This window comes from Lynx canadensis, chromosome X (assembly GCF_007474595.2).
Source record: "Lynx canadensis isolate LIC74 chromosome X, mLynCan4.pri.v2, whole genome shotgun sequence".
In the NCBI taxonomy this organism is placed as follows: domain Eukaryota; kingdom Metazoa; phylum Chordata; class Mammalia; order Carnivora; family Felidae; genus Lynx; species Lynx canadensis.
In genome coordinates this window covers 31,275,300-31,301,784 of record NC_044321.2, presented here as the reverse complement: position 1 = coordinate 31,301,784, position 26,485 = coordinate 31,275,300, and the positions used below count along the sequence as shown (strand labels likewise).

At 35.9% G+C, this 26,485-nt stretch overlaps 1 protein-coding gene across 1 annotated transcript in view; it reads right to left on the bottom strand.

Moving 5' to 3' along the window:
- Positions 1 to 26,485, bottom strand: part of CFAP47 (cilia and flagella associated protein 47) — a 550,869-nt gene that overhangs the window by 300,222 nt on the left and 224,162 nt on the right. Inside the window, exons 34-36 of the mRNA XM_030305764.1 lie at positions 9,401 to 9,498; positions 8,734 to 8,850; positions 1,325 to 1,459 (exon numbers count right to left, since the gene is read on the bottom strand). Coding sequence (XP_030161624.1) covers positions 1,325 to 1,459; positions 8,734 to 8,850; positions 9,401 to 9,498 — 350 coding nt within the window. The remainder of the gene's footprint in view (positions 1 to 1,324; positions 1,460 to 8,733; positions 8,851 to 9,400; positions 9,499 to 26,485) is intronic.

Below are 26,485 nucleotides of genomic sequence, written 5' to 3'. Positions count from 1 at the left end.
GGGGCTTTCCTTACCCCAAACTGAGCCCTTTACACTTTGAGACAAGAACCTGAGTGTTTCCAGATTTTTATCTGAGTCCTTGCCAACTATCACTCATACTGTCACAGAGGCTACCTAGTTTTTTCAGAGGTTGCACTTACAAACCCAAAATCACCAAGATATATCTTCTGACGACCAAATACAGACAAGTTTTTTTTATCAAAAATATAAAATTACACCCTCCCAGCTAAATATGAAGAGAAAGACATAAAACAGCCTGAAAAAAAGGAATAAACATGATCTGACCAAAGAGGTAAAGTAATTTTTGTACAGAATAAGACTTTATCAGTGCATAGTGTCCTCAGAAAGGAATAAGAAGAGACCTACAAATCTGGTTGAAGATTTTATGAACACCAGTAGAAGGGACAATCTTATATAAATATAAGCTATTTAAAATTGTATCCTAGGGGTGCCCACGTGGCTTGGTCATTTGAGTGTCCAAGTCTTGATTTCGGCTCAGGTCAAGATGTCATGGTTTGTGAGTTCGAGACCTGCGTCGGGTTCTGAGCTGACAGTGTGGAGCCCACTTGGGATTCTCTCTCTTTCTCTCTCTCTCTGCCCCTCCACCCTCAAAATAAATAAATAAAACTTAAAAAAAAATTGTATCCTAGAAGATATTTCACAAGTGTAAATATGAAACAAACCGCTTGAAAAACAAAGGTCAATGATACTTGACAAGGTATTTCTCAAAGAGAACACTTGATAAATATGTACATATTTACATAGGTTTGTTATTATCACAGGACTTCAGATTTCATTTTTGACTTTTTTATGCAAAGTAAAAAATTCACTGTTAAACATTTAGCAGCTCCCACACACATAACATCCTTCAGTGGGAATTAGGTGGCCCTTGTCAGGAGCACTTTAGTATTTTCCTCTCTATATCCTCATTTGAACAAAATCCATCTGGGTCTGTAAACTCCCTTAAGGAACGCTAAGTACATTCACAACACAAATTTTCACTTATGGTGTCAGTCCCCTTGTACATGAAATGTGTCCCACGTATCCTGAGAAAATTTGCCCTTCAAAGTACCTTTCATTTTCCATCTCCGCAAACCCCATTCACCAAATGAATTAGAGTCATCATTTCATTGCAGGTGGTGATTACTATTAAGCAAAAATTGTCCCTTTCACTCTGCTATACCTTTGGCTTAAGAGGAGCAACATTAGCTAAGGCTTATCACATCATATCGATACTTGTGTTAATTTTGGGTTGCAAAAGAAATTACTAAAACCCCTGGGAAGTGTTTAACTCCACATATTTTGGCCCCAAATATATCCTTACCTGTCTTAGCACAGTGTCATGTAGAGTACAATAAAAGGGCACCACCTTCTTGGGGAGATACGTAGGGAGCCTTTCATACATGTAGACACAAAGCATGAGCATCAGGATTGGGTTAGGATCACAGATGTCAGTGGCCTAGTTTCAAAGAAGTGAAATATAAATTAGAGGATATACAGATAAAATATAGAAAAAGAGCTAAAGCATTATATCATTATTGTATTACTTTAAAACATTTTAAAATGTTACTAGTTGACAATGACACTGAATTGTAAACACAGTAAACAGATTATTGCTGTGAATCAGAAGAGCTTGACCTAGGTGTTAAGAGATGAATTAGATGTGTTCTAAGTATAACAATGACCTCACAGCCTCAAAGCCTCCACAAAAGCTAGTCAGAGGTCATAAAAATATCATGCACTAGAACTACTAATGTGACTAAGACACCATCCCTGATTTAAAGTACCATATATAGCAGTAAAAGAAAACTGGGAAGTAGACCAACTACTGAGGTAAAAGAAGGCAAGAGTTTCAAGCAAAAAGTTTAAGGGAGTAGGTAGCCCATGAGATGGCCCTGAAAAATGCTTGGAGTTTATAAAGGTTATGTTTGGGGTGCAGAAAATGATATATTCCATCAGTAAGGCAAAGAACTACAGTGCAGGTGTCTAGGGAAGTAGGGGGTTTGTTTGTTAAAGAAGTGTAATTTAAATCATGTGTAAGGTCTAAGGAGGGACAAGTAGCATGTGAAAAGACTAAAGAGCACCAGGGCCACACTGTGCAGAGTGTGGAAGCCAGGGTGAGGGCCTGGATTTCTCAACAAGGAATAACACAGGAGCAACAATTCAGGCAGATGCGGCGCGGCAGGGGGTTGGAAAATACTTTTCCCAGAACATACAAATTGTAATAAGTCAGAAAATGTAATTATATTGATAACCAAGATAAATTAGTGATGGTTGTTGGAACAGATTTGAGATAAAACCCAGAATTGCAAAGGAATAATAGCAGGGGCAATCAACACAGCCTGAATGTACACTGAATACAAAAAGGAGAGTCAGAAGTAGGAGGAAGGATTCTTCGTATCAGATCATGTAGTACCTACAATGTCCTTGGACAATGTGAAGGTGGTAGGAAAGAATTATTCATAACAAAAAAGTATTGAGAATGGTCTAAGGCAAAAATTCAAACACATAAAATACCACAGATAAAGAAGCAATTGTCAATGTACAGGGAGCCCTCTACACTTTCATAAAATAAAGACACACTATGATTTAATCACATGCATTCAAGTTAGTAACTGAAAATGATCCAGTCCGGGCTTGGAAATGCAACTAGTGTGGGAGTCAAGGAGACCTAATGCTGTTATGGGGGACTAATGCACTTGACTCTGAAGTTCAGCAGCAGTTACCAGCGAATAAGACAGCTCCTATGATCACCTCCTAGTCCATATCCCCAAATACGTTCTTTTCCCTCTTTGGAAGAAGAGAAGAGTGTTCTTTCTTGCTTTGTCAATAATCAGTAAGACTAACCAATAAAAGTTCCTGGGGAGGGGATATTAGTAAAAACTAAGGGAGGTGACCTACTTCTGCAGGGTAGAAAGCTGTTGGTGACCCTGATTTGAGGAAAACTGAGAAATACACCAAGACTCCAAAGTTTCTCATCCGTATTCTATGGTCTCACATTTCTTCATGAAAGACAACATTGGTCAATAGATGAAGGAAAATTATTTGAGATAGAAACAAACTAAAAAACTAAATACAGAATTTAATTCCCACAAAGTGAAAAATATGGTGCTGCTGGGCCCTTTGGAATGGGCCAGCCTATGAGTGTGATTCAAAGAGGGCTGTCTAGAGTGATGGGAAATGTGTTTGTTGGGGAAAGGGGAAGATTAGTGGCAGAACACTCCAGGCTCAAGTCTCAGGTCAATAAAAGCCTTTTGAACACTTTTTTTTAGTGATTACAGAATCAAATATATAGGTAGCAATACAGAATTATTCCCCAAAATTATCTTTGAAAAATATATAATGGGCTGAAAATGTAATAATTTGGTAATTAAAAAAAATACATTTATCTTAATGGAAAAAATACGTTTCATCATTAAGATATTAGACTGAGGGGCGCCTGGGTGGCGCAGTCGGTTAAGCGTCCGACTTCAGCCAGGTCACGATCTCGCGGTCCGTGAGTTCGAGCCCCGCGTCGGGCTCTGGGCTGATGGCTCAGAGCCTGGAGCCTGTTTCCGATTCTGTGTCTCCCTCTCTCTCTGCCCCTCCCCCCTTCATGCTCTGTCTCTCTCTGTCCCAAAAATAAATAAACGTTGAAAAAAAAAATAAAAAAATAAATAAAAAAATAAAAAAAAAAGATATTAGACTGAAAAAAAACAGAGAAAAGAACATCCTTACTTTCCTTATAATAAATTCCAATGAACATAATCTAAAGCAATTACACCTTAGCCAATCACAGGCTTGAAAATCCAAATGTTAAATAAGTTAGGTTTGTTTAAAACAAGATTTTTAGGTGAAATATCTTTCAAAGATATAATCATCACTTTCTCTATACAGGGCTAACCTAGAATAACTTTAACTGTATTGGTTCATTTCCTCCCTCCCCCCAATGATAGTATTTTCCAACTAGCTTCATAAAAGATGAAGAATTAAACAAAAAAGGTTATAATAGAGAAAAATGCTGGAGGAGAAATCTGGTAAACCTAATTCAAGTCCCGCTACGATACAGTGCCATGATCTTGATTAACAGGAGAATTTCAGTAGAAATTTGTGGTTATTAGTGCACATGCCTAAAACAAAGCCAGCAGGCTGAGAAGGGCTGAGCAAAAAGGAATCTCTAATAGCTTTACTGAGAAACTATCCTTATAATCTCCTAATGCCTGACTTTATCTAATGTAAAATGTTCAGTTTTTTTATTTTTAAAGCACTTTCACTCATTAATTCTGTTATTTAATGCTATAAGCATCCAAGTTGATAAAATCAAACAAAATTTTTAAGAGAAAAGTTAGAATATCTATTCAACATTAGCTCCCATCACTACTCAGTGAATTAGGTATACTACAACTTCTGTTAACTATCATATTTATTTTTTAGATCCATTTCTCTACATAACAGACTAAAATTACATTCTGTACTGAGTCCAAACAATTCACACCATATTTTTGCTTTAAATATAAAGCATGTCATAAAAGGGAGAATATGTAAATAATTGTTACATTCTAGCTAGCAGGATTCCATAACAGGACACAACACAGCCACAGAAACATAGCCAGCTGATTCCACACTTGCAAAGAACACAATAAATAAGAAACTTAAACAGTAATAAATATGTCCAGTGTTGAATTTCATTTGTCTTAAATGTGAACCAGTGCTAAGCATCAGCATTCATTCACTATGGTTAAGTTAATTTCATATTTTTAAATATTGCTATTTAATGTGGTTGGCAAATTCAGGCTGATAAAAAGTTAAGGAATAGGAACTGGTTGGTAAAAACTTGGTAATTTATCAGTTAGCTGTCAATTTCGCCATTCATCAAATTTTAGACACCTTCTCTACGTTTTTATGTATTAGATACTCACATTTTAAAATATGTTTTGGCTATACAATAAAATAAAACTTTTGAGACAACATACCTGAGGCAATAAAAAAACAAAGGAGAGAATTACAGTGTATGATGAACTATATTTTCAAAAACAAAAATATTTTCAGTTTCTTGTGAACCCATACCAAATTTTCAAGGGCCACCTTAAACATCAAATGCCCCATGCAACTCTTCTTGGTTCCTGTACCAGAATGATTCCTGTCCCTTTTGATTCCCATATCACATCTCTTCCATGTGTATTGTGCATTCACTATCTGTTTTGCATCAGCTCTTTCTCATATACTTGTCACTATTAATACAGCTTTGAAGGCATAACTGTGGTTTAATCATATCTGTACCTTTTGCAGGGCCTATCCAGTGTCTTTTGTGGAGGATATTCAATTTGTTTAATTGACAGAAATTGTAGTATTTTTGTTCTCTGAAACCAAAGTCTTTCATTGCAATTTATCTTTAAAGCTCTCTTATAAAAGAAAGCTCTGGTCAAATCCTACAATACAGTTTCTCTTTACAGCTACACCAATATAAAAGAATGTAAATGTCAGACCTGAAACAAAGTGAGTTTAACATGCAAGTAACTTTAGTACAAGGAAAAGCAAGCCATTATGAAATGTTATTTCTCCAGCAGGTATAAGGAACAACTTTATACCAAGCCATATGTGGGCACTGGCATCATCAATCTCTCTTGCATCATGGAACGGAAAACTCCAGAGTTACTTGTAATGGTCTTTCTTCTGTGCCCATCTTTTGTGACTGTTAACAAGAACTAGCAAATCTCAAATGTCTCCTATATCAGCTTATTATTTTAAGTTTCCATTTAAATGTCATGAGTAGAGAAAACACTTTCCACCTTGACTAAATGAAATTATATTTTGATTGTTCTGTGTTCCCTATCTCCAGTCCCTCTCCCATCAAGTCCATTCCAACCATAGTTATGAAAGCAAATATCTTTATGCCCATAATACCCCATCGTAAACTTCTGACTTTTTATGCTGACATCCAATATCCCAATATATACCTATATTGATTTTTTCTAATCCCAAATTTCAACTAAGGAATCTATTCACAGAATTTCCTTAATGTATGTCAAATATTCCATTCGACATTCTGTTTATGTTGTTTCCTCTGAGTAAACTCCTTCCTCTCTTACCACTACCAATCCAGATCCAATCCACCCTTCAAGAACCCAAATAAGCACTGCCTTCTCCACATAGTCTTTGATGGATCAGTCTAGATCATACTGATCTCTTCCTTATCTGAATTCTACACTTTATTTTTTTCATTTTATGACAATTACATGAGTAGAATGTTATTTATCATTTAATATGTATATATCTAGATTATCCAATGACTTTGTACATTCTTCAAAGTAAAAAATCATTTATTATACTATCTTATCACTCTAACAAAGAGCTTAAAAATAGTAAGCATATAATGGTTTTGATTACTGATAATGAGAACTTGATGTAAAAAGCCAGATGGAATTAGAACTTGGAGATCCAAAAGTAGTAATATATATTGCCACTGCGATCTCTACATGAATATTTATTTTAAAAGCAAAGTGAAAGTTTTTTTAGCTAAATTAATAAATGATAATGCATCTATATTCAAACAACTTTGCTCCTTTAATTAATTCTTAGAGCTTAAGTAGTGTTACTAAATCACTCAAGTTCAGTCTTAGGGTTTAAGAAAACTGGAGCTATCTTTAGAGCTACCTTCTTATCACACACAGCTGGATATACATTAATTATATAGATTTCAAAATATCCAGTAGATTTTTGTGAAGTCATATTTCAAATTCCACATTTCAGCAAGATCTTACAAAATATGAGAACAGGGAGTCAACTAACACTTTCCCAAAGAAAACATATAAATGGCCAATAGGTACATGAAAAGGTGTTCAACATAACTAACCATGAGGGAAATATAAATCAAAACCACAAGGAGATATTACCTCACACCTGTTAAAATAACTATTATCAAAAAAGAGGAGAGGTGTCATCAGGGAAATACAAATCAAAACCACACTCAGATATCACCTCACGCCAGTCAGAGTGGCCAAAATGAACAAATCAGGAGACTATAGATGCTGGAGAGGATGTGGAGAAATGGGAACCCTCTTGCACTGTTGGTGGGAATGCAAATTGGTGCAGCCACTCTGGAAAAGTGTGGAGGTTCCTCCAAAAATTAAAAATAGACCTACCCTATGACCCAGCAGTAGCACTGCTAGGAATTTACCCAAGGGATACAGGAGTACTGATGCATGGGGCACTTGTACCCCAATGTTTATAGCAGCACTCTCAACGATAGCCAAATTGTGGAAAGAGCCTAAATGTCCATCAACTGATGAATGGATCAAGAAATTGTGGTTTATATACACAATGGAGTACTACGTGGCAATGAGAAAGAATGAAATATGGCCTTTTGTAGCAACGTGGATGGAACTGGAGAGTGTGATGCTAAGTGAAATAAGCCATACACAGAAAGACAGATACCATATGCTTTCACCCTTATGTGGATCCTGAGAAACTTAACAGAAACCCATGGGGGAGGCGAAGGGAAAAAAAAAAAAGAGGTTAGAGTGGGAGAGAGCCAAAGCATAAGAGACTCTTAAAAACTGAGAACAAACTGAGGGTTGATGGGGGGTGGGAGGGAGGGGAGGGTAGGTGACGGGCATTGAAGAGGGCATCTTTTGGGATGAGCACTGGGTGTTGTATGGAAACCAATTTGACAATAAATTTCATATATTAAATATATATATATATATATATATATATATATATATATATATATATATATAAAGAGAGGTGAAGCAGTGGCAAGGATATGGAAAAAGGGGAATCTTTGCACACTGTTGATGGAAATGTGCCTTGTTATATAGCCATTATGGAAAACCGTATGGGGGTCCTCTAAAAAATTAAAAACAGACCTACCATATGGTCCAGCAACCTTATTTCTGGGTATATATCTAAAGGAAATGAAATCAGCATCTCAGAGATATTTGCACACCCATGTTCAATTGCAGCATTATTCATAATATCAAAGATCTGGAACAACCTGTCTGTCGATGGATGAATAGATAAAGAAAATATGGTATATACACACAATGGAATAGTCATAAAAAAGAAATCCTGGGGCGCCTGGGTGGCGCAGTCGGTTAAGCGTCCAACTTCAGCCAGGTCACGATCTCACGGTCTGTGAGTTCGAGCCCCGCGTCAGGCTCTGGGCTGATGGCTCGGAGCCTGGAGCCTGTTTCCGATTCTGTGTCTCCCTCTTTCTCTGCCCCTCCCCCGTTCATGCTCTGTCTCTGTCTGTCCCAAAAATAAATAAAAACGTTGAAAAAAAATTAAAAAAAAAAAAAAAAAGAAATCCTGTCATTTGTGACAACATGGATGAAATGGGAGGACATTATGCTCAGTAAAATAAGCCAGACACTGTAAGGCAAGTATTTTTTTTTTTATTTCAATTGTATGTGGAATCCAAAAAAGTCAAATCCATGGAACCTGAGAGTAGAATGGTGGTTGCCACCAGAGGGAGATGGGGGAAATGGGGAGATGTTGGATCTTAAGTGTTCTCACCACACACACATACACACAAAATGGTAAGTATGTGAGGGGATAGATGTGTTAATTAACTCAATTGTGGTAATCATTTCACATTGTATATTAAATCATCACATTGTACACCTACAAAAATCACATTTTATAAACTAAAAATATACAATTTTTATTTTCTAATCATACGTAATAAGACTAGAAAATAATATGAAAAGAAGAAACTCAGACTTACGGAATGTGTGATATAAAGGCACCCACCTGTATGTCAATGTCAAAGCCAATTTCACGAAGTACATTCACAATGATCAGGCAGTTGTGCAGATACTGTTCAGAACTTTTTGGTTGTGTATACATATGTATAAGATGTGATTCAATCTTGAAAAGACAACAATCAAATCTTTAGTAATAGAATAAAAATTACTGCTTTTTAACTGTTCTCTTTACTGTAGCAAAGAATCATTTATTTTTTTTTATTTTTTAAAATATTTTTAAGATTTTTGAGAAAGAGAGACAGAGTGCAAGTGGGGAAGGAGGAGAGGGAAAGGGAGAGAGAGAGACAGAGACAGAGACAGAGACAGAATCTGAAACAGACTCCAGGCTCTGAGCTATCAGCCCAGAGCCCGATGTAGGGCTTTAACCCATGGACTGTGTTATCATGACTTGAGCTGAAGTCGGATGCTTAAATGACTGAGCCACCTAGGTGCCCCTACCAAAGAATCATTTAAATATTAACATCTGGAAGTAGATTATCACAATCAAAATAACAGAATAAACAAAAATAGAATGCTAGCCATTCATATTCAGGTGTGACTTTTTAAATGTTTAAAATACATTTAAAAGAATCAGCTTACAGACAATACTTTGAATTTTAATTACTAAGTTCTTTCAAATAATAAATACCATTCTGCATAAAAATGACTCTTACCAAAAATGGACAATAGGCTCCCAATTGTGTTGCAAAAACGAGGCCATCTAAAAGGTCCTGGTCAAAATTTACTATCCATCTCTCAGAGGGAATAACTCCTGTCACAATAAAGACAGAGAGTAAATATAACATTAGTTTTGCTTTTCTAGAAAGATAACTTATGGTACTGTCTAAATGTATTCTGATCTTATCACTGTATAATGCAGAATATATTTAAAATTGACAGACATTAGAGAAAAAAAATGCTTTCAAAATCATTCACACTATGGAGATATTTAGTGGACAGTTCAAACATAAAGGAAAAGAGAACATGTGCCTGGCTTTATTTCTCTGGTTTTCAAGGAATCACAGTCCTTGAGAGATTTTCTTCCAAAGTGACACACAAAAGAAGAGGGAAATAATCTGGAATTTTCTATTCCTTCAAAAGGAAAATGGACTGATGAAAAAAAGAAAAATGGGAAAAGTGGGGGAAAAAAGCATAAGTGCTATCTTATTAAAATTTGAGCAACAGTAAGAAAAATTGCCTTTGCTTGAAAAAGAAAAAAATACTATTTTGCAAATAAAGGCAAAATATAAAACTCAGAAGCTTAATACATGAAATATATCTGTAGGGTTTTATAAGCAACTGAAAACTGGTTTCTTCATTTTTATTTTGTTGTTTTTTATTTTTTAGATATGGAGAGAGAGCTAGCAGGGGAGAGGGGCAGAGGAAGAGAGACAGAGAGAGAGAATCTTAAGCAGGCTCCACACTCAGCATGGAGGCCAACGTGGGGCTCAATCCCATGACGCTGGGATCATAACTTGAGCTGAAATCAAGAGTTAGATGCTCAACTGACTGTGCCACTCAGGCACCCCTGGTCCCTTTATTTCTAATTGAAGAACTCTGAAGAATATATTACCATGCAGCAATGTAAGAACATTCCAGTATTTCAACATTAGTCATTCTCTTGAGTACCCTAGCATTCAAATGTTTGATCAATGATCATCAACATGGGGAAGGCGACTCAGAAGGCATGAGGTTTCCTGTAACTGTAAAGTGTAGGTGCCAGTTTCCCTAACTGTTGAAGAAATTAATCCAGATTTGGTAGTATGTGGAAAGGGTTGGAGATTTATGGCTTAAAGAAACCAGAATTTATCTATAAAAGTTAATAGAAGATGGAGGGGTAATAAAAGGAATGGGTCAGTTATAGAGATGACTGCTACACTGAGACTAAAACCAAAGTGAAAATATCTAGATATGTGGTAAATATCTTAAAGATTGTCCTATATTAGGGAGGAAAAAAGGGTGACATAAACATCAGAAAGTTTTGCTATGTTGAATGAGACATTGCCTTTTTTCTAAAAAGTTTCCAAAAGGTACTGGACAAACTAGACATTAAAACAAAGAATGTAACAAGAGACAAATAAGGATACTATATAAGAATAAGGGAAGCAATAAAAAAATAAAACAATTGTAAATATTTATGCACCCAACACAAAAGCACCCAAATACATAAAACAGTTTAATAATAAACATAAAGGAATGGATCAATAATACAATAATAGTAAGGGACTTTAGTACCCCACTTATATCAATGAACACATCATTGTGTTACATAGGTTACAAGAGTAGCTCAATATTTGCAAATCAATATGATACATCACATCAATAAGATAAAGGATAAGAACCGTATGATCATTTCAATAAATGCAGAAAAAGCATTTGACAAAGAACAATATCCATTCATGATAAAACCCTTAACAAAACAGGTTTAGAGGAAACATACCTCAACCTAATAGAGGCCATCTTTGAAAAACGCACTGCTAACATGATCCTTAAAAGGGAAACACTGAGAACTTTTCCTCTATGGATGAGAACAAGACAGCTATATCCACTCTCACTACTTCTCTTTTTAAAAAAAATGTTTATTTATTTATTTTTGAGGGGAGCACACATGTAGGGGAGGGGCAGAGAGAGAAGGAGAGAGAATCCCAAGCAGGCTCCACACTGTCAGCACAGAGCCTGACACAGGGCTAATTTCAAGAACCATGAGATCAGGACCTGAGATGAAATGAAGAGTTGGATGCTTAACCGAATGAGCCACCCAGAAGCCCCACTCTAACTACTTCTATCCCATAGTACTGTAAGTCCTAGCCACAGCAATCAGACAACAAAAACAAATAAAAAGCATCCAAATCAGTAAGGAAGATGTTAAACTTTCACTATTTGCAGATGACATGATACTATATATAGAAAACCCAAAAGACTCCATGAAAAAAAACAGCTAGAATTGATAAATGAATTCAGTTAAGTTGCAGGACATAAAATCAATCTACATAAATATGTTGCATTTCTATACACCAATAATGAAGCAGCAGAAAGAGAAATTAAGGAATCAGCCTTATTTACAAGTACACAAAAACCAGTAAGATACCCATGAAGAAGTCTATCCAAAGAGGTGAAAGGCCTATACTATAAAATAGTGATGAATGATATTGAAGATGACATTAGGAAATGGAAAGACATTCCATGCTCAAGGATTGGAAGTAAAAATATTATTAAGATGTCTATACTATCCAAAGTAATCTACACATTCAAATCAATCCTAATGAACATACCAACAGCATTGATCACAGCACTAGAAAAAACAATCCTAAAATTTATATGGAACCACAAAAGACCCCAAATAGCCAAAGCAACCTTGAAAAAGAATAGCACATCTAGAGGCATCACAATTCCGGACTTCAAGTTATATTACAAAGCAGTAGTGATCAAAACAGTATGGTACGAGCACACACACACAAAAAAGATACATATATCAAAAGAACAAAATAGGAAATCCAGAAATAAACCTACAACTGTTTGGTCAAGTAATCTTTGACCAAGCAGCAAAGAACATCTAATGAGAAAAGGATAGTTTCTTCAACAAATGGTGCTGGGAAAACTGGACAGCAACATGGAAAAGAAAGAAACTGGACTACTTTCTTATACCATACACAAAAATAAATTCAAAATGGATGAAAGACTTTAATGTGAGACCTGAAACCATAAAAACCTTCGAAGAGAACACAGGCAGTAACCTCTTTGACATTGGCCGTAGCAACTTTTTCCTAGATATGTCTCCTGAGGCAAGGGAAACAAAAGCAAAAACAAACTTGGGACTGCATCAAAATAAAAAACTTTCTGCACAGCAAAGGAAAGAATAAACAAAACTAAAAGGCAGCCTACAGAATGGGAGAAAATATGTGCAAATGATAATTGGAAAGGATTAGTATCTAAAATATATAAAGAACATATACAACTCAACACCCAAAAACTAATTCAATTAAAAATGGGCAGAAGACATAATAGATATTTCTCAAAAGAAGACATACAGATGGCCAAAAGACACATGAAAAGATGTTCATCATCACTTACCATGAGGGAAATACAATCAAAATTACAATGAGGTATTACCTTACACCTGTTAGAATGGCTAAAATCACACAACACAAGAAACAGTAGGTGTTGGCGATCGTGTGGAAAAAAAAGAACCCTCGTGCATTATTGGTGGGAACGCAAACTGGGGCGGCCACTGTGGAAAACAACATGGAGGTCCCTCAAAAAGTTAAAAACTGGACTACCCTATGATCCAGTAATGGCACTACTGGGTATTTACCCAAAGAATACAAAAACAATAATTCAAAGTGATGCATGCACCCCTACATTTATAGCAGCTTTATTTGCAATAGCCAAGATATGGAAGCAGTCCAAGTGTCCACCAACTGATGAATGTATAAAGAAGATGTGATATATAGAATATTACCCAGCCTAAAAAAAGAATGAAATCTTGCCATTTGCAACACTGTGGATGGAGTTAGTGAGTATTATGCTGAGCAAAATGGGTCAGAGAGGATTGGTTGCCATGTAATTTCATTCATGTGTAGAATGTGAAAAACAAAACAAATGAGCAAAGAGAAAAGAGAGAGAGAGAGAGAAACCAAGAGACAGACTCTTGATTACAGAGAACAAATTGGTGGTTGCTGGGGGAGTGAGGGTGGGGAGGTAGGTTGAGTAGTTGATGGGGATTAAGGAGTGCACTTGTCTTGATGAGCACCAGGTGATGTACTTAGTTGTTGAATCACTATGTTGTACATCTGAAGCTAGTATAGCACTGTATATTAACTAATTGGGATTAAAACTAAGAACTTGAAAAGAAAACAAAAGCAACAAACAAGTATTCCAAATGGCTTAAATTCTTAAAGGTCTGAGATGATGTCTTATCTGAAATCAAGGGGAAACACTGGCAGTCTTCACAAATACCCTCAAATTCCTTGACTCTCACTTTCTGTGAAGAAGAAACTATGGTAAGATATGTTCATGATATGTATATTAACTTCACAAAACAAGATTGCTTTACATCTGGAACTGGAAGACAGATTACCCGGGAGCAACAGATGTCCTAGATACTTCACAAAAACAGTGCCTGGTATGTTTTCATCTGAGATGCTACAACATTAAACAGTTGATCAATTGGAGTTCTATAGCATATTATTGCAAAATCAGTCTATCAAAGATCACTAGAAATTTTCAACTAGTACATAGCAAACAACATTTTCTGTTATATATTTCAAAGTATTTTTTCCTGATAAAAACCTATAAATAACTGTGTATCTGATATAAGATGTGAGACAAGGTAATGAGTTTAAAATGCCCATTTCTGGTTGACTGAATATTTATAACCTAAATGTGCTTCTCTTAATGTATATGGACCACCTATGGCTTTTAATAAAAGCAAAGGGTCTCATTTTTTAAAAATTGGAAGCAATTCTAACTTTAATCTGAAAAAGACAATTTACTAGGCTTTCAAGTTGATAGTGAATCAGTCATGAAGTATTTGATATGGACCACGTCCTCTAAATATCCCAATGTCATCTTGTATCAATATTAGAGAAGAGACAGAAATTACTCTAAAGGGATTTAACATCTTGAGGATAGATCACACCCATAACAGGAAAACAACTCATGAAAAATCTCCTAACTAGAAGCCAATAGATTACAATATAGCAAAAACTGTTACACTGTTACTTCCAACTCCACCAACTGCAATCAGCACCAAAGGACTCATTATGACCTTCCTCTTTTCCTTATTTCTTTTTTTTTTTTTTAATTTTTAAAGTTAATTTATTTATTTCCAGAGAGACAGAGACAGCATGAGTGGGGGAGGCACAGAGAGAGAGGGAGAGAGAGAATCCCAAGCAGGCTCCATGCTGCCAGCACAGAGCCCAACACAGGGTTCGAACCCATGAAGCAGCAAGATCATGACCTGAGCCAAAACCAGGAGTTGGACGCTTAACCCAATGAGCCACCCAGGCAGCCCCCCTTCCTTATTCCTAACTTCACTCTTCAAGAGTGAAAAACCTGGCTTTTGTTACTGACAACATATTTACTTATTTGTTCAACTCTAGTATAAATATAATTTTGGAATTGCAAACCCATACTCTTGCAAGAAAGCAGAGTATCATGTGCATGTACAGATCTTTTTGTCTTTAGTTCTAGAGTATGCAGTTGTGATATTGCTTTCAAAAGACAATTTAGTCAGCACCTTTCTTCTCCATTATATTCAACGAGGTTGTCAAACATTTGTAATGCAGCTAGATTCATTTGATACAGTCTGCATTCAATCCTGGATTACTTCTATGTCTTGGCTGATTAAAAAACAAAACAAAAAAACTACATGCACTAACATTCATTCTTAGTAGTGTACACTTCTAGGATTTTGAGGGATGTGTTGTCACGTATTTACCACATTTCCATACAGAAAAGTTTCATCCCCCAAATTCTCAAGTACATTTTAGGGTCAACTTATTGATACCTACTAAAAAAAGTGAGGTAGGATTTTCACTAGGGTTACATTGAATCTATAGATCAATTTGGCAAAGCCGACAAAAATTATCTTAATATTGTGTCTTCCAGTTCTATGTGCATGGTATATTTCTCTATTTATTTAGTCCTTTTACTTTCCTCACTATTTTTTAACGTTCAGTATATATATTCTGCATATATTTCACTGAATTCATATTTAAGTATTTTATTACACACACACACACACACACACACACACACACAGAGAGAGACAGAGAGAGAGAGAGAGAGAGAGAGAGAGAGAGAGTTTTTATTTAAATTCTAGCTAGTTAACATATAATGTAATACTGTTTTCAGGAGTTGAATTTAGCGATTCATCATTTACATATAACACCCAGTGCTTATATTTTTTTATTGCAAATTCCAACTGTTCGCTGCCACTATATAGAAACAATTTATTTTTATATACTGATTATATATGCATCCTACAACCATGGCAAACTGTACTGATCCTAGGAGTTTTCTTATAGATTCTTTGGGATTTTCTACTTGACTGTCATATTGAATTTCAGCCCCTTTCCCAGGGGTAGAGGTGGTTTGTTGTTGGTAGTGTTATTATTATTTTTCATTTCTTTTTTCAGCTCCAGTGAGATTTCACCATGTGTGCATGTGTGGTCCTTCTGCCCATAGATTACTGTTTTTGTTCTATAGGGAACAGAGGCATTGGGTGAATTGCATGCCCCTCCCCCAGGTCTATGCCAAGAGGGATACATTCTCTAGACTCACTCCATAGTCAATTCCCTGAGCAACCAGTGAGGTTTGTGGAGTAAAACCCTGCAAGAAGATGCAGACTCTCCCTAATGCTGGGGCCCCTAGGGACTTCATGCTCTCTCAGGACTGTACTCTTGGTCTCTACCAATTCACCAACCATCCTAACTCATCTCTTATCAGTGCCTAGCTGTCTCTACTACAAGTAGACAATTGTTATCATGCCATTTCTTCCTGTAAACACCTCCTCCTTGAACTTTAGGCTACTTTGTTGCCCTACAACCTTAGCTTCCTAAGGGAGCTTAAAACATTTGGGAATTTGCTATTTGTATGTTTTTGGCTGATGTTCTGTATATGTTTTTGCTGTTATTTTAAGGATGGAACGAAAGTCTTCCCAGTCTTCTACCTCCCTGAGTGGAAAAACAGTGGCACCTATTTTTCTTCAACCCATTACAACTTTGGAACTGCTTTGTTATTACTTCTTAAGCAGCACTTGGCATGCATTTTTGCTGTTCAAACATGGCTGTCTGTGTGAACAGGATGGCAATAATCCTCCGGAACAGTGTTGAAAAGAAGTAAGAACCACACTTTCTTAATCTGATCCCACACCTGTAGCCTGTCATTCATACACAAGGCTGCTACCATGCCCCTACCACAGCTTACCACAGGTTGAGGTATATCAAGGATTTATCGGCTTTTTTAGTTTGCTGTTAATTCTGTTGATCTAGGCTATTCTCTCTACTATAATCCAAGATTTTGCTACTCAAAGTGTGCTATGTGAATCAGCAGCAACTTCATGAAATGGAACCTTGTCACAAAAGCAGAATTTCAGGCCCCACACAAAAACTCCTAAAACATAAAAAGTTTAGCAAAAACTCCAAGTGAGTTATATTCATATTACCACCTGAGAAGTGTTGGTCTAGGGTTGTTTTTTAGAGAGAGAAGGAGCAAGTGCATCTAGTCCTCCTTTATCAGGAAAGAGAAAATTCAGAAATTTTCTTTTTTAACAGGCAAAGACGTTATTTAAGACTACTGTAAAGGGGGAGAGATATGGAACTCTAATAAGGACTGGAGGGTTTTTTTTTTAATGTTTATTTTATTTTTGAGAGAGAGACCAAAAGCAGGGGAGGGGCAGACAGTGAGGGAGACACAGGATCTGAAGCAGGCTCCACACTGACCTGCAAGCCCGACGTGGGACTCAAACTCACAAACTATGAGATCATGACTTGAGCCAAAGTCGGACATAACAACTGACTGAGCCACCCAGGCATCCTCGGAAATTTTTTTAAATTGTAATTTGGAAGTTATATTTCTCCCTGTTTTTATATCATATTACTTCAAATATTCAGAAATACTAAAATAGTCCTAAATAGTGTTATGAATTAGAGATATGACTGTTAAACATAAAACTGAATCATTTCATGCATTAAAGGTATAAATACACATACTATTTTTATAAACATGAGTATTTAAATTATATTTTAGATGATTAAAATAGTACAGTTTTATAACAGCTTTATTGATATATAACTCATATAACATAAATTTCACCCAATTCAAATGTCCTATTCATTAATGTTTAATATATTTACAGAGCTGTATTATCACTACCACTATTTAATTTTAGAACATTTTTATCAATACATAAGGAAATCCCATACCTATTAGCTGTCATTCCCCCTTTCCCTCTTCTCTCTTCCACTGGAAAAACAAAAAACAAAAAACAAAAAACTGACCTATTTTCAGTCACCATGGATTTGCCTGTTCTAAACATATAGATACGGAATCAAAATATGTGCCCTTTTGTGCTATGGCTTCTTTAACTTACCATAATGCTTTTGAGGTTCATCCATGCTATAGCATGTATCAATGTTTCATTTCTGTTTTTTAATATTTTTTAACATTTATTTATTTTTGAGACAGAGAGAGTGCCAGCGAGGGAGAGGCAGAGAGGAGGGAGACGTAGGCTCCAGACTCTGAGCTATTAGCACAGAGCCCGACACGGGGCTCAAACCCATGAACCATGAGATCATGACCTGAGCCGAAGTTGGATGCTCAACCGACTGAGCCACCCAGGTGCCCCTGTTTGATTTCTTTTTATAGCTGAGTAACATTCCATTATATATATACCACATTTTGTTTATCTATTCATCAGTTTATGGGCATTTGCTTTGCTTCCACTTTTTGGATATCATGAATAATGCTGCTATTAACATTTATGTAGGAATTTTTGTGTGAATATATATATTTTCAATAATTTTGAGTATAAACCAATGAGTGGAAATGCTGAATCAATCTATTTTTTAACACTTTAAGAAATGTTAAACTGTTGAACATTAAACTGTTTTCCATAGCAGTTTGTACCATTTATAATCTTTATAGCAGCATATAAGGTTCCAATTTCTATAAATCTTTCCCAATACTTGTTATAGTGTTTCTTTCCTTTAAAAAAAAAAATTAGTCATCTAATTTGGTGTCAAGTGCTATTTCATTGTGGTTTTGTTTTGCATTTCCCTAATGACTAATGATATTGAGTGTCTTTTCATTTGCTCGTTGGCCATCTGCGTATCTCCTTTTTTTTTTCTTTTTAATTGGGTTATTCTTTTATTGTTCAGTTGTATTTTTATATATTCTTGGTATAAGTCTCCTGCTGGATATATGATTCCATTGTTGCTGTATCCTTTGAAATGGTCTCTTTTATTTTTCTTTATATTCTATTAATGTGGAGTATCACATTGATTGGAATGTATATATTAAACCGATCTTGCACTCCTGGGATGAATCTCACCTAGTAATTTTGTTTAATCCTTTTAAAATGCTGTTGGATTCTATTTGCTAGTATTTTTGAGGAGTTTTGTGCTTACATTTATAACAGATAACAGTGCATTTTTAATTACTTTAAAACACTTTAGAAATACAATATAATACGTACTTTAATGCAAAAATCATTTTGCTTCTGAATTATGAAGATATGTGAATGCTAAATAATTATAAGATCAACCACATGAGATTAAGGTAATGTATATAATATTTGGTAGAACTTCCATATTAAGTGCATCACTAACTAGAAAGAAAATAAAGAATCTCATGTAATAAGTTGATAATTACCATGGACAAAGACTGATTTAAAAAAAACAAGAAGTATACTGGGGCATCTAGATGGCTCAGTCAGTTAAACTTCTGACTTCCGCTCAGGTCATGATCTCATGGTTAATGAGTTCAAGCCCCGCATCAGGCTCTCTGCTGTCAGCACAGATCCCTCTTCAGACCCTCTGTGTCTGTCTCTGTCTCTCCCCTGCACTGTCTCTCTTTCTCTCTCAAAAACAAACTTAAAAAAAAATAGAAGTATAATAAATCAATATTGAAAATAAAAAAGAATCACAGCAGTTCCATATGAGAGGACAAATACAATAAACTATGAATAATATTATGCTAATATTCTTGCAATTTAGATGAAATTCATTAATTTCATGTGTTACATAATCTTACTCAATGGAGAGTAGAAAATAAAAATTATCCTATAACAATTAAGGAATTGGTTTAATCATTTAAAATCATCTCACAAAAGAAATAACAGGTCCAGATAGTTTTACCAGTAAATTCTATAAAATTTAAGAAACAAGCAACTCCAATTTTCTATAAACTCTTTTGAAGTCTACAAGGAGGGATAGGTTACAACTGTTGATATTTGCATAAAATTACAACAAAAAACTAAAAAGTACTATAAAATAATTACAAATCTTCACTCATGTAAACTAAAGCAAAAATTTTAAACATAATAAAACCTTGGTTTGCAAGCATAATTCATTTGAGAAACATGCTTGTAATCTAAAGCACTTGTATATCAAAGTGAATTTCCAGAACCATTGGCTCACTTGTTACTGTGTGACGTTCAGCCTCACATACTACTTGCATTGCAAGACACTGCTCATTTATCAAGTTAAAATTTATGAGAAATGTTTGCTCGTCTTGCAAAACACTCGCAGAACAAGTTACACAATCCAAGGTTTTATTGTATTAGTAAACTAATCTAGCAAGGTATTAAAAACAGATTAGCTACTGTAACAAAATTGAATTTGTGCCAGGAATGCAGGTTAATTTGCATTTAAAAATCAATTTAACATTTACTATTTAACATTTAACTATTGTAAGATAGGTAGATAGATAGATAGATATACAGTTGACCAATGAACAATATGGGATTTGGGGCACTAAACCCTGTGCATTGAAAAATCTGTGTATAACTTTTGACTCCTTCAAAACATCACTACTAATAGCCTAGTATTGACCAGAAACTTTACTGAAAAAATAAGCAGTCGATTCACCCATATTTTGTATATGTATTATATATTGTATTCTTACGATAAAGTAAGCTAGTAAAAAGAAAATGTGATTAAGAAAATCATAAGGAAGAGAAAATACACTTACAGTACTGCATTTATCAAAAAAAGAATCCACATAGAAGTGGACTTGCACAGTTCAAAACCATTTGTTCAAGGGTCAACTGTATATAATATATACAATTAAATAGAATACAATTAAATAGTATTCTTTATAAAAATTCCTAGAAAACTGAAAGGATATAAATTCCAGAACATAATCTACAGAGTACTTGTAGAGTGAATACCATAATTAATGATGAAATGTTGAATGTATTCTGCCTAAGTATGAAAAAGATCAGGTACAATACAAAATCATCCAAGTTAATGAAAGGTTAGAAAAAGTCTCTTCATTCCACACTTTTCTTTAAAAACAAAACAAAACAACTCATGTCTCGCAGTATCTTGTAAATAAAGATTAATTTCTATGATTTTCTTTAAAAAAAAAAAGAAAAAAGCCTCTTCATGACTCAGTTTCAACCAATAACTTTAACTTCAAAAAGAATACAAGAAATACCTCACATGCCAAATTTACGAAAGAAATGTTTTTGAGCAGGTTTCATCCTCTTGTACACGCCACCCATTTTGTGAATATAAAAAAGCTTAGAGCCAAACAAAGCAAGTCACTTATAGGGGAGGAGTTATCAGCCTGATCTCCAATTTTCCAAGCTATTTTCTAGACATAACACAATGGAATACTGTCCCTACAGCACAGAGAAAAATAAAGAATAACACTCAAATTTTATTCCCAGTCAAGATGTCAGTCACATATTTAAAAAAAGAAGATATTTACCCTTAAAAAGAGTTTTGTTAGAAAAACAAAATAATTAAGAAATCCAGCCATCCAATATTTCATTTGAAAAATAAATAAAATTGGAGAATTCAGGTAAAATGACACATAACAGAACACTGACAGAATCGAATTTAAGTGTTATAAATAGTGACAATATAGGCATAATGAACATAACAAAATGATGACACTCAGGCAGAAAGGTGAGAGGAAATGAGAGTAAGAATGATCCTACCTGTCATAGCAATGACTTTCGATGCTATGTAAAATCACAATGCATAGCAACAAAACCAAAAAATCCTCAGAATTCAGAATGTTATTCATACGTTTCATCTTTTAAATTTGAGACATACTTTAGGAAATAGTATTTCTCGTGGTCAATGAATATTTATGTTACAGGGTACCTCTGCACTATTTCATCTTATTTCCTATTTCTAGATTTGCACACAGTGGAGTTTTTAACCTTCACTGTGCATCAGAACCCCTAAAAAGCTTTTAAAAGCTGCACATGTACAGACAATACCCCAAAGATTCAGTTTCAGTTGTCCTGGCATGGGGCACCCATTTATTTATTTATTTGTTTGTTTGTTTGTTTGCCCAGGTAATTATAAAATGGCATCCAGATTTGGAAAACCACTGTTGTGAATGAAAAAGGAAATGAGACATCTCTCTGGACATCAGGAAAGAATCTGCAAGCACTGCACAGATCTCAGCTAAAGAAGAGTTAACATTTTGAACCAGCGGCATCACACAGTGGTACTTAGCATGAGCCTTGGAGGTCCAACTGCTTGGATTCAAATCCCACATTTTCCTAGGGAAATAAATTAACCTCTCTGCTTCAGTTTTCCTGTTAATAGTAATAACAGCTATCTGATCATGTGGCTTGTTTTGACGATTAAATAAACCATTATATGTAAAAATTTCAGTCCTTTAATTGTCATACTACCAAATACTGTGAAAACGAGGAAAGGGAACTTCATTTAATATTGAGTTGGGGAAGCTTTGAAGAGGGAATCAATATATGTACCACACCACTTGCTGCAGCCTGCATAACCAGCAGAAAAAGGAAGCATTTTATCTCCTGCTTTTAAGAAAAAGAAGGAAGGTGCCTCTCTACTCCAGCAATAATGTGCTTTCGCCTGTAACCAAGGGAAGCCTCCACAACCTCAAACTCTTTTTCTTCTCCGATGAACTTCTGTTCAAAACAACCCTCCCCAATTTCCTCCTCAACCTAATAAAAGTTGACCTTCCCTTTGTCTCTTCATATTTGCCTACGGTTTGCCACAGTGGGCTTGTCCAGAATTGTCATTCTTCTCCTATTCCCAAACTCATCTGATCCATAGCATCACCGGCTATTTTATTTTTAAGGTTGACAATACCAAACATCCCCCTCTCCTGGTTAATATGAGTGATCACTGCTTCTCTACCAATTACAAGAATTAGCCTCACTATAGTCTTATTCCCTCTAGATAAAATTTATTAAGTTACTCATAGAATTACCACTGCCCCTTATAGCATACAGTCAAGGTGAATCCCTGTTTCCTTGAACCTGTCCCCAATTTACCTAGCCAGTGCACAAATCCCATAATGTCTTCCACGGTATCCTTTATTATGAGATTCCCCATGACTTTCCATAATGTGTGGTCTCTCTCATTGCAATGAGCATTGAAAGGAATTTGTTCAGTTGCGGATGACTTCCTAGTGGTGTCTGGCTAGAAAGCATTGACTGACTAGGTATGAAAATGAAAGACAGAGACAGAATGTTGTCTGGTTGTTGGTGAATTTTTACATCCTCCATTTTCCAGGACACGTGGCTATTGCCTGGGTTTGCCCTGATTTATTGAACCACACTGATAATCCATTGGAAATGGTTTAACTTTCTATTGTCACATTTGTTTGACTGGTTGGCATTTCTCTGAATGTATTGTTGAGCTTCACACTAATCATGACTTCTACACCCCGACTGATAGTCACATTCCCAAATAAAACATTCTAGATGTAACATTAAAATATCAGATTATACCATTTCTATTATCTATGTGCATTTCAAGCTTGCAACATTGATGATAAATATTTATTGCTAAACATTAAAGGTCTAATTTGGAACTTGTTAAAAAATATAAAGTTCTTTGTAAATAAAAACTATTTTCTGGTTTAATGAAGCTGAACATTAGACACATTTGAAACAACCAATGCCTAAAGATTTAAGACCTCAACACTACATTAGGTGTAAGAATAGATAGCATTAAAAGGCCAGTATAATTTTCCAAATGTGTATTGAATATTGTTTACTTTAACAAACTATTCCATGATAAATGAAATCAGGGGCACCTTTAGAGTACATAAAATAAAAGGTAAATGTTGCCAGCATATTTATAACTCTGTTCTACTAAAAATAATAATAAAAAGAAAACAGTATTTTCCATTCATAAGAACTACAATTGTTACTTCATGAAAAAAATGTTGAGATAAGCATCAGTTAAATAATAGATACTATTTTGTAGAACAAAGCTCCTTTGAACAGACAGTTCAAAATGTTCCAGTCTCAGGATTTGGTTAAAAGTACGGTCAAATGAAAGTACTTAGTCCTCTCAGAAATTAAACTTTATGTTACAAAACTGGTCTGTTGCTGTTCTCAAAATCACCAGGTGATTACAGGATGATAAAATTTCTATTAGCAATCAAATGTAGCAATTGAAGAAAAGGGTCCAAAAGAGTAACAAAGAGGATACTTTATCACAGGCATGATCTACTGAAGAAGATGCTGTCACTAAGGTGTGAAAAAAGGGTTCATCACTGAAAAACATTAACTATTGTGTTAAAGATAAAAGGCTTAAGCACATACAATACAAACAGCTAGTAGGAACAAGAGGTTAAGTCTATAAGGGCAAATGTAACATCTGGCAAGCCCTAAAAAGGTCCCCTATTGACATGAGACAGGTATTCACTTATTACACAGAAAATGCTTTTTGATGTTCACAACTCTTAGAACAAATTACACATATTAAGAATTTTCAAACAGAGGTGCCTGGGTGGCTCAGTTGGTTAAGCTTTCAACTTCGGATCAGGCCATGATCTCATAGTTAGTGGGTTGGAGCCCCATGTCAGGCTCTGTGCTGACAGCTCAGAGCCTAGAGCCTGCTTCTGATTCTGTGTCTCCCCCTCTCTCTAAGCTCCTCCCCTGCTCATGCTCTCTCTCTCTCTTTCTTTCTCTCTCTCTCTCTCTCTCTCAAAAATAAATAAACATTTTTTCAAAAAAGAATTTTCAAACATAAGATGGGTAACTTTATTCTTATTTTTGTTTTTGTTCACTTTTTAGCAATGTCTCCCAGCAACTATACATCGTTAGGAAAGGAGACTCCCAAACTTTGGCTGCCTGGCACCATGTACTCTTGAATAAATTCATAGAAAGTGCAGGGTTAAGAAATCTCAGTCTCCCCTCAGTGCTAAATTCGGGTGTGCTGATCAAAAGCATATGACTTCAGCACACTTCACTCCATGGACTTGCTGTGGCTACCAGATCAAACACCCATTTTATCATAGCAGTCATCACCTTGGCCAACTCCCATGACTCTCCAAGGCCAACAGAATGAAGTCCTAAAACATTGCACTGATACTCAAAGCCCTGGTTGGCCAGGCCTTTGAACAAACTGACTGCAACTTTACTACTCCATACTCTGCTTGACAGAGGAAGACTCCCTCACTTGTCACACCCTTCCTAGTTCCTACATCATTACAAAGAAATTCTCATAAGAAATGTATGTCAGACCTGACCTGACTGAGGTGGAGGTGTTGATAAAGACCTCAGCAGATATGTAATAAGGAAGCCACCTGTCATGTTGACAACACTGTTAAACTCTCAAGAGTTTGTGGGAAAGCCACAAACAACTAGAAAATTCATGTGTTCCCCCATCAGGCTGATCAAGGGCACAATGTCCATAAGGATGACTCTGCAGGCTGCCAACTAATCAGTTTACCCAAAAAATTTATAAGCAAGGTCCACTGTCTGTTCTCTGCAGTGTTTTCTCCCTCACTATTGAAAGATAATTTCACAGGGTAGAGAATTTTTGGTTAGTACCTTTTATTCCATTTCAACACTTTAAATACTCTACTCTCTTCCAGAGTGCATGATTTCTGAGAAGTTGGATGTAATTCTTATCTTAGCTCCTCTATAGGTAAGATGTTTTCTTATTTTCCTCTGGATTCTTTCAAGATTCTTTATGTTTTGTTTTCTGCAATTGGAATACAGTACTCCTAGGTATTAAGTTCTTTTGTTTGTTTTTGTTTTTTCATATTTATCCTGCTTGGTATTCCCCAAACTTCCTGGATCTGTAGTTTGAGGTCTGACATTAATTTGGAGGAAATTTTCAGCCATTACTTCTTCAGAGGAATTGTTGTTTAAAGGAGGGGTACTTCAGAAATATAACTGGTGAGGGTCACCTGGGTGGCTCAGTCGGTTGAGCGACCAACTTCAGCTCAGATCATGATCTCAAGGTTTGTGAGTTTGAGCCCCACGTCAGGCTCCTTGCTGACAGCTCGGAGCCTGGAGCCTGCTTCTGATTCTGTGTCTCCCTCTCTCTCTGCCCCCCCCCCCCAACTCATGCTCTGTCTCTCTCTGTCTCAGAAATAAACATTAAAAAGATTTTTTTAAAGAAATATAACTGGTGAAAAAAATACCATTCTGCGAACAATTTAAAAGCACTAATGAAACCGCTTTTTGTGATACTATAGCCTAATTGCTTCATAGGTTAGTATGCATCAGAATCACATGGAGATGGGGCACAAGGGTGGCTCAGTCAATTAAACATCCAACTATTGATTTGGGCTCAGGTCAGGATCTCACAGTTGGTAAGTTTGACCTCCGTATCCGGCTCTCTGCTGTCAGCACACAGTCCACTTTGGATTCTCTGCCCCCCTTCTCTCTATGTCCCTCCCCTGCTTGCTGTCTCTGTCTCTCTGTCTCTCTGTCTCTCTGTCTCTCTCTCTCTCTCCAAAAGAAATAAACATTAAAAAATAGAAGAATCACATGGAGGGCTTAATAAAACAAAGATTGCAGGGCCTCACCCTCAAGAGTTTCTCAATCAAAAGGTATGCGGTGCAGCCCTATCCTTTTACCCTCCACAACACCACCGCACCAAGTTGTGAGCATGGTCAGATTTTACCAGCAGAGCGAGGATCAGTAGAATAAATACCAATGTTGACGGATATAATTCTGGGGAATGGAGTAGGACTTTTTCTCAGTCTGAGTTAACCAAAGTGAAATCTTTCACAGAGCTTCTCCTCGTGCACTTCCACAGTTACTAAGCACACGGACCTGTACTGAG